Here is a 13,973-nt window from a genome sequence, read left to right on the forward strand (position 1 = left end):
GAGTACCAAGTGGAGTGAGCTCAGCTGAGGTACTAACAACATTGCAGTAACGCTTTCAATATAATTTCTGAAATGTTTTGTCCAAATAACAAAGCTCATCATCAACTGAAACATGAGTATTTCAGGCAATATGCTAAAGCTATATTACCTGAAACAAAACCATGTGTTTTCTGCTTTCTCAGTCAATATAGCGTATAATTTAATTTATGCAAAATTGACACTGTACAGCTGACTTTATAATGTTTTATATTAAATTTAGATAATGTAAATTAAATAATTTAATGTAAGTTATAATCCATGTAGTTTGAAATACTTCAATTTAAAACAAACTGTTGAATTTGGTTTTCCATCAGTTTGCTGAAGTCAATCATTTGCAGCACTAGCACTTTCCTGCTTGTGGTGTCAATCCCTTGGCATGTACTGGAAAATCTACCATCACATTCATGAATTATCTTTGTATTAAATTTAAATTCAATATTTAAACAGTAAAATTTAGATCAAGGACATCGGCACTTAACTGATTTAGCAGATGCGTTAACAGAAATCCAACATCAACCAAATCAGTTGTCTTCCCTGCATTAGCTTGTTTGTGCTCACCAGCATGCCCCAATCCTCAGGCTAGTATCCTGCCAGATAACTTAATATGGTGCCATTCCACTTTACTGTTGTGTTCTGCTGCTGGAACTACTTCAGAAACCTACTGCAAACTAGCTCAATCCCCACTGAAAAGGGTCTCATTGTCCTTTTAATCCTAATCTGATCCACTTATTTGACCCACCACATTCCATTTGCAGACTATGCTTTGACTAAGTGCAAACTGAATCCACCCCTATTCCACTTCTGTACAGATGTTTGCTCAATTTCTTCTTGAAAAGAAACAAGTTTCAGATGGTTGGTTATTAAAAAAATCATAATGGTTAGATTATGGAAAATAAAACCACTCACAATGCAAAAAGTTTTACCAAAGTGCCATCTTTGCAAAGCGGCCCCAAATGCTGGATCAGATCTGCATTGGCCTGAGTGCTAACCCTACCACAGGCAAATCAAATCATGTTTAATTTTATAGCAAATTAAACACTGACGTGTATTAAAAAAATATATTCCGCCCCCCGCCCCCACTAAAAAGATGATAGTGCCAAAAGTGACTTGTGCGGAAGTGAACACTTTTTTTCTCCTGTTAAGTGCATTTACAAACTCTTAAAGGGTTTCATAACCAAAGACAAAATCTCTAACTTGAGAATCTCAGTTCCGCACCCCCGCCAACCACTTTGTCACCTGAAATACAACCCAACTTACTAGCTGAATAGCTGTAGGGTCACATTACTCAAAGGTTATTCTTATACAACGCTTGTTAATACCTGTAAACAGCTGGATTTTGTTTAGCTCATATTTTTACATGAGAAACACTGATAATAGGGCATGTAATATGCCAGAGGAATGCGAATGCCATCGGCGCTTGTATGCAGCTGACTTTCAAGAAGCAGCAGATAATAAAGATTAATTTATGCAGTTCGATGTTAGCGCAGTTGCTGCACGTGATACTGAACAAAACATTCTTGAAACAAGGAAGGGTCCACCTGGCTTTTCTCTTCACTGATGACTGACCTGTGCATTTCCAGTATTTTTTGTCTTTTACACTGCATAAAGTCAAACTTCCTTCAAGCAAGCTGGCTTTCAACTAAAGCATGCTCCCTCATTAATGACTATTCCATTCCTATTCACGTAGAACAATTAGACAGATTTACTTTTATATTGAACAGCATGAGCACTGAATGCTTTCCAATTGTCAAAATGGCAGTTGTTAAAAACTTGGAGTTGCTAAGTAAAATAAATCATTCACCTCAAATGTTTTTCAGTGACTAGAGATTGATTTAAAAGTATTTATGCTACATTTATTGATCCAAGATTAGTTGCTCAAGTACAACTTCCAGCCATACAGCACCTGGTTTATAATGCCTTGCTCCAATCAAATTCTCCCAGGTCAGAGAGCACTCTCTGCAAGCATGCTTATATACATGGGCAGAGCTCTGCTCCGGCTGCTGCATTTTAAATGTATTGAGTACATCCACACCTTCAATACATTTAACTAAGTAACTTGGTTTGAAACTGCGCAGCAGTTATGCTCCCTACACTGTCAAATCAAAGCAGTGCAAAATTGCCTCCTCCAGGGCACTTCTCACCATTCACCTCCAGAATCAGGTCAGGTCATGATTCCAAACTTGTTCTGCTAATTTTGCTTCAGTGACACTAAATTTCTAGTATAAATGCCATCTTAATGTCCTCAGAGGCACAATTTCTGTTTCAACAATCCTGCTCCTCCATCTCTGTTGCAATCTTCCAAGTTCCTGTCAGTTCCAACTAAATTCCAATTACAGTATCCTACATACTCTTCTATAGAGACTGCGGTTTCCTACTCCAGGTCTCGTCTTCATGGACCATACGGGTGTGTCCCAAAGCACCTCAAACTCCACATACACAGTTTAAATCCATACTCGCATTAATGTGCATACATCTCAAGTTGCTAATCCAAACAGATCTTGGTGTTCTGGTTCAAAATTTATCCACCAGCTAGGCAACAGTGCAATTTCACGAGCCACAAAATTCAAGCAGGGCAAACTAGCTCAGAAGAAATGTAATCCCAAACAGGATTCGGTTGGCTGGACTTCAAGGACCAGACTGCCAGGGCTTGGAGGCTGCACAAGACCCATGGGCTGCAAATTGAACACTTTTGTCTGACTCAAATTCTTTCCTGGGGCTCAAAGCTATTGAACTTCTTCCGACAAACTACAGTACTTGAATTACCCAATTTATTTCCCCCAACTGTAGCATTGTGAAAAAGAAAGCAGAAATAAAAAGCCTTCCAACTATTGATTTCCCTTTATTATAACTTCTGCATTCTATTGGTCAACAAAAGGCTTACAATAAAAACAGGTTCGCAGTTCTAGATTTGGTAGATTGGTAATCCCATCCCAAGCAGGTTACAAATTTAAAACCCACCTTGGCATGCTATTTTGAACTGCTTATCCAATTGCAAGGCTTGACAGTTTTTTGGGCATGCTACTAAATGGAGAATAGTATAGCAGCGTACACTTTCGGTTGCCTTGGGCTGGGGAAGGGGGGGGGGGGGTCGAGTAGGGAGAAAGATAAATAAATCAGTATCAATCCTGTCCACAGAAATGGGTCGACTGCCAATTGACATCAGGCTTTTAAGTAATCCAGTTGACCTGTTGGAAATTGCAATGTCACCAAAGCTTCCCACAATAGGAGAGAGCTCTTCAAAAAGATGACCGGTTTTTCCCCTGTGGGCTCAGCCACTTTGCAAATTATAGCAATCTTGTAAATGTTACTACTCTGGGAAAGTCCTAAAATTCCAAACTCTCCAAAGACCAGGATTAAGTGTCTGCAAGTGTAGAAAATTGCTCCCATCGAACTTCCACCAGGCCTCCCACATCCCCACAGAAGGCCCCAGTTCCATCATATCCTCCTAGCTCAAACAGGAAGCATGGGGAGGGGAGGGGGCAGTTGAAAAAGGGGAAGAGAGCCACAAAAAAACTACTGCAGCAAAAATGTTAAATACAATAGATTTTCTCTCTAATGCAGCAAGATAATTAATTATTCAAGAACCCATTTCGACAATTAGTTAAAAGTACTCCTTTAACAATGCACAAACCCAGTTTCAGCAGAGAACAGGTTTCTTTTTTCATTCTACACCCAATTCTATTCATTTAACAGGAACTGTTTGTATGGAGAACATTTCTAAACCATTTTTTTTTTTTTTTTTTTTTAAGGTGAAATCCTCTGAAACAAGACTTTGATTTTACATTTGTTTTATCCGTATCACTGCAAAAATATAAACATGCAGAAATACTGCAGACGGCAATTATTTAAAATTGAAACATACACAAATCAAAAGTAATGCAAGTAATATACTGCAGATTTGATTTTACAAATCACGATTCAGATTGTTTACTTCAGTAAGTGTAGCTGCACAAGTGAAAGTTTCTCTGCTGCCAACCCCCAGCTACCACTTAACAGCATTCCAACTACTCAGAACCCTGCTGCTCCACTGGAGCACCCTGTAAAAGGTAGCTCTATCTTAGGGAAACGGCCTACTCCTGTTCCTGTGTCTTCTCCTGGGAGCCTGGTACAGGAAACTTTCGATTAACCGGAACGCTCTATCCACCGGCAAAATTCAGGAGTCGGTTCAGGTAACTTTTTTTACTTTTATTACTTTTTTTACTCCATTTGGTGCTGTGCAAGGGTGTAGCTGAAGCTGTTGCTAAGCTACAGAGACGCTTGCAACTTGTGCCGATTGTTTTGAAGAGCAACGGGGTTTGTTGCTTGATACGGAGCTCTGAGCTCCGTATCTTTTACTATAACGTTCGGTTATCCAGAATTGTTGATGAACCGGCACCACGTTGGTCCTGTCCGTGCCGGATACCAGAAAGTTTCCTGTAATTCCAACACTTGGCTACTGGTCTGTTTTTGCAGTGGCCCCTGAGCTGAAGTCCGTTACGCTGTTTGCTCCACAATCCTGCTGGCTTTTTTTCTCGACCTTGCATTGGAATGGAGCTTTATTCTACTGCACCCTAATCTGAAGTCCATTGTGCCATTGGTTTCATGGGCACACTTTCTCTGCCTACTGGTCACCTGAGCTGGGCTCACTCTTTGGCCAGCTCCAGGATTAGGCCCCTGCTCCAGTTTTGCTGGGCTTTACTCTGCTCCCCCACTATTTTCCTGGATCAACCTCCATTCCTTCCACTGGTTCCTGGATCAAACTGAGCTCCTTCAGTAGGCCCTCAGTTTAACGTCTCATCCAAAAGACATCACTTCCGACAGCACAGCACTCCCTCAGTACTACACTGAGGTGTCAACCTAGATTATGCGGGGCTTAAATCTACGAGCTTTTAACTCAGAAATGAGAGTGTTACCACTGAGCCAAGGCGGACATCTCATTCCTTCCATTTCTTCCCCATCAGGCTAATTGTATCTCTTCACCTTCCCCCCACTTTCCACCCACCCACAGCACTGTCGAAGGCTCTAAAGTCCCTCCGAAATGAGCCTGGAGCTTCCCAATACACCTCTCTTAGCAGCCTTCAGCACGTCACACACCACTGATCCTCCCAAGAGCAGCAACCCTAATTGTGTCACTCTCCACTCCCACCAATCAGTTCATCCCCAGGAATTTACGCTTTTAACCACATCACTGTGACCATGGACCAAATATCTCCATATGGCCAAAGGATGCTTGCTCCCTTGTGAAAAAGGCCCTTTCTGTCCACATTTTGATCATGCATGAATCTACTGAGATTCTGGCACTGACTGAAACATAGCCAATTGGTACAGATTCCATCCCCCTTACCAAAGACTCTTCACTTGGCTATACCTTCCACCACTTGGCCAGTCCAAACAATCAGAGTGGTAACATACCCTTTATTACCAAGTCCCACCTTAGTTCTGCCCTTATTCCTCTAGTATTTTCTCTTCCTGCAAGCACCTCACCCGGTTCCATCCCTCCTATCTTTCATTCAAAATCCTTGGTCCTGTACCCTGCCCCCACAAGATTCTGCACTGAGCATTAGTGAATTCGACCAACACTTCAAAAATCCTAAACCCCCTCTCCTCTGACCCTTTACAAACTCCCCCACCCATACACACAGCCAGCCCATGACTTCCTTCTTGTGGCCTCATCACTCCTGTGATCTCCATCACCAAGGTCACCTCTGATCATGTCATCATCCCACATTTTGCCCAGCCCATGACCCTTACCATCCACCCATGGGGGAAAAAAACTCCCCCCAGTTCCCTCTCAAATTTACACAAACTCTTAACTCCCTCTTCTCTGCCTTCCGCCCATCACAACACCTCAGTGCTATTTTTCCATTAAAAATTACTCACCAACTCCTATCCCCACAATTTCCTCAGACATTTTTGCTCCCTCAAGTCAGAGGGCTATGAACAGGGATACATGGTGCACGTCTGATCAATTGTCAGATTTGATTTACTATGTCACGTATAACTGTGCGTCACACCCTTCCGCCAAGTCTGCAACTCCAGGATCATACTGGACGGCACAGACATGTCAAAACTCCTTTTCTCCATGACTACCTGCCTCAAGCCTCTTTCGCCCACCCTCACTTCTAATAGCAAATGCAAAGAACGCATGGATTTCCATGCAACTGAGTTTACTACTACTTTCCCTTCATCTCCTCCCCTGCTCCATGAATACAGTAATTGCCTTCCTGTGCCATTTGTTCAAAAAAAAAATTCTCGTGCTTCCATTTCTCTGTAGACTGCCCAAAAATATTGCTTTCAAAAACTTATTGATGTTCATTCATGCACTTAGCTGTTAAGGAGATACAGAACAGCTCACTACTACAGTCCTAAGAAAATTATGGGAAGATTCTACAATTTTATGGAGCATTATTGATTATACAGTATACATGATACTGAAGAGCTACACTTGCAAAAACACTTAAGACAGTAACGAAGCAGTTGCAAAATGTTTTGCTGTAAGGCATTTACATCATGTTACTGACAGGCTGGAAGACAAGAGGCAAAATACAGCACAACACATCCGTGTATAGCTTTGGGGAAAGAATAAAGTAGAGACTATGGTAGCTAAATTAATCTGATTAAATTCCCATGGATTAATGAGATAAGCGACGAGGCAACATGTCCGGGAGAAAAACACGACAAGGCGACTCATTAAAAAAGGATGAGGGCACCACAAGGAAACCCAACTTTAAATCAACCATCAACAAGGCTGAGCATCATGAAAGTCCATTCAGCAGAATTAATATAGACAGATTCAGGGGGCCTGCTGTTTTAACAAGCATCTTATCAGTCAAACACATCTGGCGAACACTCCTCCTGATTTATCTTTCCAGCTAAAACCAGTTATTACTTCAACGAGGAGTGGCAGTCTATCAAGCTGCTACAATAGCAACGATTTCGTGGAAACTTTTCCACTGAAGACATAAAGCAACCTTTCATGCATAATCTACATAGAGCATTTTAAAACCAGTTCCTTCAGACCCTTTGTAACAGACTGGATCCAATTTAGTATAAACTGTGAAATCTTTTTTTAAAAATACAATAAATAAATGGTGTACCTTTAGGCAAGTACTCAAAAATAATAGGATTATCATCTCCTGGTTGGTCAGACTTGACAGACAAGAAGCTATGCTTGCTCAGAAGTGCAGCTCTCAAGTTGGCCACTGTAGATGCCTGCTGTTCTTCTTTTACGGAGGCCACAAACTGAGAAAGATAATTTGATTCTACACCAGCCAGCGGCTCCTCTGGATTCTGACAGAAATCAGGTCTGTCTCCCCGACTATCTGAGCTGCTTGGTTCCGTGACATCTGCACCTAAGGAAACACAAGCAAATTAGTAAGCTATGCAAGCTTGCTTTTTTAAATACAGAAATCAAACTACCTTAGGATCTTAATGCAAAATATATAAATAACATTCACGTCAACTGTTCTCGAACATTACTATGAGCACGTAAGGGATTATATGAGTGGACACGTTTGTTATACTATTTGCTACATCTCTGAAGCACCTTCAGACAATTTCTAAATGAATGACTACATAAATGGAAGTGATTACCCATTTCTTGGAGTCCAGTGGCCTAGTTACATAGTATTGGTGCCAGAGATAGCTGCTAATTTAAAATACTACTGTGTTTGAGCCTATAATCAACTTTCTGCAGTAGCAGTATGCAATAAATTAAGTGATGTTACTTTATTGTACAAGAAAAAGTTGTAGTCACTGTCGTAATGTAGGAAATGCAACAGCCAATTTGTACACAGCAAGGTCCCATAAATAGCAATGCGATGATGACCAGTGATCGGTTTCAGTGATCTTGGTTGAGTGATAAATATGGGCCAGGACCCCCTGTTCTTCTTCTAAATAGTGCCATAGGATTCTTTACATTCCCGAGGGGGCAGAAGGCAGACAGCGCCTCGGTTTCGCGCCGCATCTGAAAGACAGCACCTCAAGACAGTGCAGCACTCCCTCAAGTACTGTATTGGAGTGTCAGCCTGGATTGTGTGCTCAAATCTCTGGCGAGGGGCTTGAACCCACAACCTTCTGATTGAGAGGCAAGAGTGCTACCACTGAGCCCCAGCTAACACCGTAAAGAAGCTCAAAATGTTAGCAAAGGAAACAAATTTAAGATATTTCAGCATACTACAAATACTGGATACCATTAAACATATGATGAATAAATACATCTCAGCCACATCTTCGTAAACTAATGCTAAATATCACTTATTTCAATGCTTGTTTAAAAAAGTGAATTTAGTACAGCAAACTGGAAGAATACACTTTCTTTAAAAAAAAATGTTCCTGGGATGTGGGCGTGTTTGCCTACATTACAATAGGAACTACACTTCAAGAGGAATTAATCAGTTGTGAAGTACATTAGGATATCATGAGCATGGGTTACAGCACCATTATTATATGTGCAGGTTCTTTCTTCATACAGGAGCACTCATTGCTTCAGCAAGGCTACAAAAATATTTAAATTGACTGATTATGAACAAGCGTTTGGCCTGTGCTTGCCAGTTAAGGTTAAGCTAAAGCTAATCATTCAGAAACCTTAATTTCTTCCAGTAGTTAGCTACAATTTGAAACATATGTATAATTTTACTATTCACGTCATTCAGTCATGAACAAACGAAAATTAACTGCAGTTTGATACAAGACTTTGTGCAGTTGAGTTTAACCGTGTTAAACTGAAAGAACACTAAAATCAAAAAAACTGGCGAGTGTACGGATGTGTGTCAAATAAGGTATAGAATTGGTAATGTCACAGTAAACTGAAAAGCTTTTCCACAAATTTCTCCAAACCTTTGTTGCATCTGAATGTTAACATGCCATTTTAATCAACTATCCAAACCAAATTACATAGCACAAACAGTTGGCCACACCACGAGAAACTATTAAATGACAACCTGCAGCAGATCAAATAAGTTTGGCATAAGCACAATTGGACGCAATTAACATTTGAATTACAATTTTCTGTACTAATCAGCAACGACCTAGAGCCCAAACAATACCTGTCTGAAATCTGCGTACACCATTACTATAGCACAGATTTTCCATGAACTTGCGAAGTAGCTGACTCGATCTGTAATTTTGACCATGCTATAATTTCCTGGAACCCTCTGACCCTAGCCAAAACAGTGAGAATTCTACTGCTATAGCTCCACCACCCCACCATTAAATGAATGGCCATGTCCAATTTGCTGCAATAACGCGGCTTTGATCGGCACTTCCACTTAGACTAAACTAGAATGGTGCCGATGACTTAACGGCAGCGTATTGAAGCAAGAGGAATGCAAAATTTCATTGCAGAACTTTAACAAGCTGGAAAAGGCACTGTGTAAGTGTAAAACAAACTTAGCGGCAGTTATATTGAATAGAATAAACACTAATCAAGATGTGTATATGAAGATAGCAGAGCCGTGCCAGTCGAACACCCTGTAGCTGAAGACACTGGCCAAACCCAAGCTGAATTTTTTACCCCATATAATATCAAAACAGTTGACAACTTTTAAACAGATAATTATAGTTGTTTTAAGCTTAATGGTTCCTTCACCCGATCTGGGAAAACAGGATTTGAAATGAGTTAGTAGTAGGTCTCCTGGTAGCTCCTGGCCGCTTCCACATTACTCTAAGTTCACAGCGGATCTTCAACCAACAACAACAACTTGTATTTATATAGCGCCTTTAATGTCGTAAAACGTCCCAAGGTGCTTTACAGGAGTGTAATGAAACAACATTTGATACCGAGCCACATGAGGAGGTATTAGGGCAGATGAACAGGTAGGTTTTAAGGAGCGTCTTAAAAGGAGGATAGGGCGGTAGAGAGGCGGAGAGGTTTAGGGAGGGAATTCCAGAGCTTAGGGCCTCAGCAGCTGAAGGCACGATCGCGCGATTAAAATCGGGGATGCGCAAGAGGCCAGAATTAGAGAAGCGCAGATATCTCGGAGCGTTGTAGGGCCGGAGGAGGTTAGAGACATAGGGAGGGACGAAGCCATGGAGGGATTTGAAAACCAAGGAGGAGAATTGTAAAATAGAGGCGTCACTTAACCGGGAGCCAAATTAGGTCAGCGAGCACAGGGGTGATAAGTGAACAGAACTTGGTGAGAGTTAGGATACGGATAGCAAGAGTTTTGAACGAGCTTAAGTTTATGGAAGGTGGAAGATGGAGGGCGGCCAGGAGTGCATGGAATAGTCAAGTCTAAAGGTAACAAAGGCATGCATGAGGGTTTCAGGAGCAGATGAGCTGAGGCAGGGGCGAAGTTACAGGAGTGGAAATAGGCCGTCTTAGTAATGGCGCAGATATATGGTCGGAAGCTCATTGTTGCAAACAGTCTGGTTCAGCCTCAGACAGTTGCCAGGGAGAGGGAGGGAGTTAGTGGCTAGGAAACAGAGTTTGTGGTGGGGACTGAAAACAATGGCTTCAGTCTTACCAATATTTGGTTGGAGGGAATTTCTGGTTATCCAGTACTGGATGTCGAACAAGCAGTCAGGCAAGTTGGAGACAGTGGAGGGGTCACGAGGTGGTGGCGTCGCGTAGGCATACATGTGGAAAAGGACAGTGTGTTTTCAGATGATGTCGCCAAGAGGGAGCATGTAGATGAGAAATAGGAGGGGGCCAAGGATAGATCCTTGGGGGACACCAAAGGTCACGGTGCGGGAGAAAAGAAAGACTTGGATTTATATTGCGCCTTACATGACCACCGGACGTCCCAAAGCTCTTTACAGCCAATTAAGTACTTTTTGAAGTGCAGTCACTGCTGTAATGTTGGAAACACAGCAGCCCATTTGCACACAGCAAGCTCCCACAAACAGCAATGTGCTAATGATCAGATAATCTGTTTTTAGTGATGTTGATTGAGGGATAAATATTGGCCCCAGGACACCGGGAATAACTCCCCTGCTCCTCTTCAAAATAGTGCCATGGGATCTTTCACGTCCACTCGAGAGCACAAACAGGGCCTCGGTTTAACGTCTCATCTGAAAGACGGCATCTCCGACAGTGCAGCACTCCCTCATTACTGCACCGGAGTGTCAGCCTAGATTTATGTGCTCAAGTCTCTGGAGTGGGACTTGAACCCACAACCTTCAAAGTCAGAGGCGAGCGTGCTGCCCACTGAGCCACACAGAGCAGAAAACCCCTCAGCTTCGATCCCCGATCCGGCTTGGAGTTGGCCAGTGAGCATTGGGGGAACAACAATTTGAGGCCTCCTGTGGGGAGGGAGAGCATCCGAGACTGCGGCTCCTGATCAATGTTCACCGAGAGCCGAGGCCCTGGTTCCGCCCCCCCACCCCCTTTTGTGGGAAGAGAAGCCATTACAGGTGATTCTCTGGCTACGACTGGATAGGAAGGAATGGAACCAGGTGAGGGCAGTCCCACCCAGCTGGACAACGGAGGAGAGGTGTTGAAGGTGGATGGTGTGGTCAACCGTGTCAAAGCCTGCAACCAGATCGAGAAGGATGAGGAGGGATAATTTACCACCGTCACATAGGATGTCATTTGTGACTTTGGTAAGAGCAGATTTGGTACTGTGGCAGGGGTGGAAACCTGATTGGAGGGATTCAAACATGGAGTTCCAGGAAAGATGGGCACAAATTTGGGAAGCGACAACACGTTCAAGGACTTGAGAAGAAAAGGAGGTTGGAGATGGGGCAGTAGTTTGCAAGGATGGAGGGGGTCATGGTTTTTTTTTTTTTTTGGAGAGGGGTGATGACGGCAGACAGTACCTGAGCAAAGAGAACTTTTAACAATATCAGCTAAGGTGGAGGCCAGCAGTTTAGTGGGAATAGGGTCGAGAGAGCAGGAGGTGGGTCTCATGGACAAGTTGAATTCGGAGGGGGCATATGGGGAGATAGAAGAGAAACTAGAGAAAGATGAGAGTTCAGGGCTAGGGAGGAGGGAAGCTTAGAGGAAGTTTGGCCCGGTGGGCGAGGGGGAAACAGGCAAGCGGCAGAGGCAGCTGAAAGGAAGGTCTCAATCTTAGTGACAAAGAACTCCATGAGCTCCTAGCTCTTGTTGTTGGAGGTGAGGGTGGAGGAGGCAGGGGGGAGAGCTTTAAGAAGATGGTTTGCAGTGGAGAAAAGAAGCCGGGGTTTATCATTGCATTCCAGGATGATCTTGGAATAGTGAGCAGTTTTGGCAAAGGAAAGCAGGACCCGATCCAGCTATCTAATTGCTTGTGTTTTAATATTTAACTTTGGATGAACACCCAAATAATTCATATAGTATCCTAGCTGGAGATTGCCGCATTTCTTAGCTTTTTAGCCATCAACATTAAGGAATCAATACGTTGGCCATTGACTGTGCCACTTCCGTATCGCCACTTTCCTCACCGTGGCATATTCCAAAGGAGCTCGTCAGCAAATTTATTGCATAAATTCGCCACAGGAGGATCAGGTTGCACAGCGGTCTAACCTACGGCATTCGTGATGTTCCATCATCAACTCCTGCAGGCTCTGTCCCAGAAGTTGAAGATTATATAATTGTATTCTTCATTACCCCCTTACATCAGCCCCCAGTTTTTCTATCCTGAGCAATGTTCAATGTAGAAACCGTCCAACTCAATTTTAGTGCACATTTATATTACCAAAGATCATACCATCTCTGTGCAATCTGAATAGTCCTAATCAGAAGAGTGCTATGCATGTGCCTAAAGTGTGCTTCTGAGCCATTAAATTCCAAATCTTTTGAGCATGGGGGAATAAGAGGGCCAACGGTATGTTTAAATAAACTCAAGGGATTCCCCCAAGCACATTTCAAACCAGATTCTCAACACCTCACTGGAATCATACTTCATAGTGCAAAAAAAGCCTCGAGACTAACAAAATCACTTAGCTGATAGTACAACACAACGCATTCTTATAAATCCAAAAAAAGCTGCAAGAAAAATTTCCTTAAGATTTCAATGGAGTATAAACGATCTGTGCAAATGTAGATGTGTCACGACAATTTTGATTGTAGGGAAGAAAATTGACTTTCCTTTTTCTGATGCTTTCTTTTGGGGTTTTTTCAGCTGCCTATTCACTCCAAGCTACATCTAAAGCAGTCTTGTATCTTTAATTCCACTGCAGGTAGGAAGGCTTAGTGGTACTTCTGCTATGCAAACCCTATCAACATACAATCCATACAGCAAAATGTGCAGTAAACACTCAGTGGACTGAATGGTTAATGCCAGTAGGAGGCCAGCGAGTGAAATCTAAAAGAGCTGGGAAAAGATAACATACTATAAATGTTGATACAAATTTATAAATCACAATTTTAAAATATTCCGTTTGGAATAGGAGAAAAAACCCCAGTTTCTCAACAAAAAGTAATTACCTAGCTTTGCAGGAGGACTTGAGACATCAAGAAGATTTGGAAGCACAATTTGTTGCACAGAGGCATAATCTCACTTGTAACCCAGGATCCCAAGTACAAATCAAGAGTTACTCCCCAAGGCTGCAGCTTTGCAGTCTGCATTTATCTTTCTACAATAGAATACTGTCCATAGCCAGAACTTAGAACAAATGGATAATTTGAAAGTCTGCTTGTTAAATGGTGGGTATACTTTCTACTTGTGCCAATCTCAGATTGCATTTGCACAGTGAGGGTTTGCACTCCTTAGGTGGAACCCATTTTTCCAAGCAGGGTTTTGCATATTGTTGAATTAATCATTGGAAAGACAAGTGGAAAAACAATGGATATACAAGGAGCTCTATCAATTCAATCAATGGCTGAAACTCAGCAATGATAATGTGAGAATAGCTCCATCTACTCTGACATTCAGGAATTGAAAATCCATTGATCATGCCAATGATTGGCCTGGGAACAAGGCTAACAAAGTTCCTGACCTCCAAATTGTGATCTTCCTGAAGACTCCAAAACCCTATAATGTTCACACTATGGCATCACAGTAGCAGAAACAACGGCATAAAGTTTGGAA

The 13,973-nt window shown here is 42.3% G+C and overlaps 1 protein-coding gene across 4 annotated transcripts in view; it reads right to left on the bottom strand.

The window, feature by feature from the left end:
* The window catches only part of LOC147108716 (zinc finger and BTB domain-containing protein 46-like), an 84,026-nt gene that overhangs the window by 31,156 nt on the left and 38,897 nt on the right, over positions 1-13,973 (bottom strand). For all 4 annotated transcript variants that reach the window (XM_086005466.1, XM_086005465.1, XM_086005463.1 and 1 more), the window contains one exon: positions 7,116-7,370. In XM_086005466.1, coding sequence (XP_085861592.1) covers positions 7,116-7,370 — 255 coding nt within the window. The remainder of the gene's footprint in view (positions 1-7,115; positions 7,371-13,973) is intronic.

The sequence above is a fragment of the Somniosus microcephalus genome, chromosome 13, assembly GCF_052327205.1.
Source record: "Somniosus microcephalus isolate GS21.2 chromosome 13, FLI_Smic_1.0, whole genome shotgun sequence".
In the NCBI taxonomy this organism is placed as follows: Eukaryota; Metazoa; Chordata; class Chondrichthyes; order Squaliformes; family Somniosidae; genus Somniosus; species Somniosus microcephalus.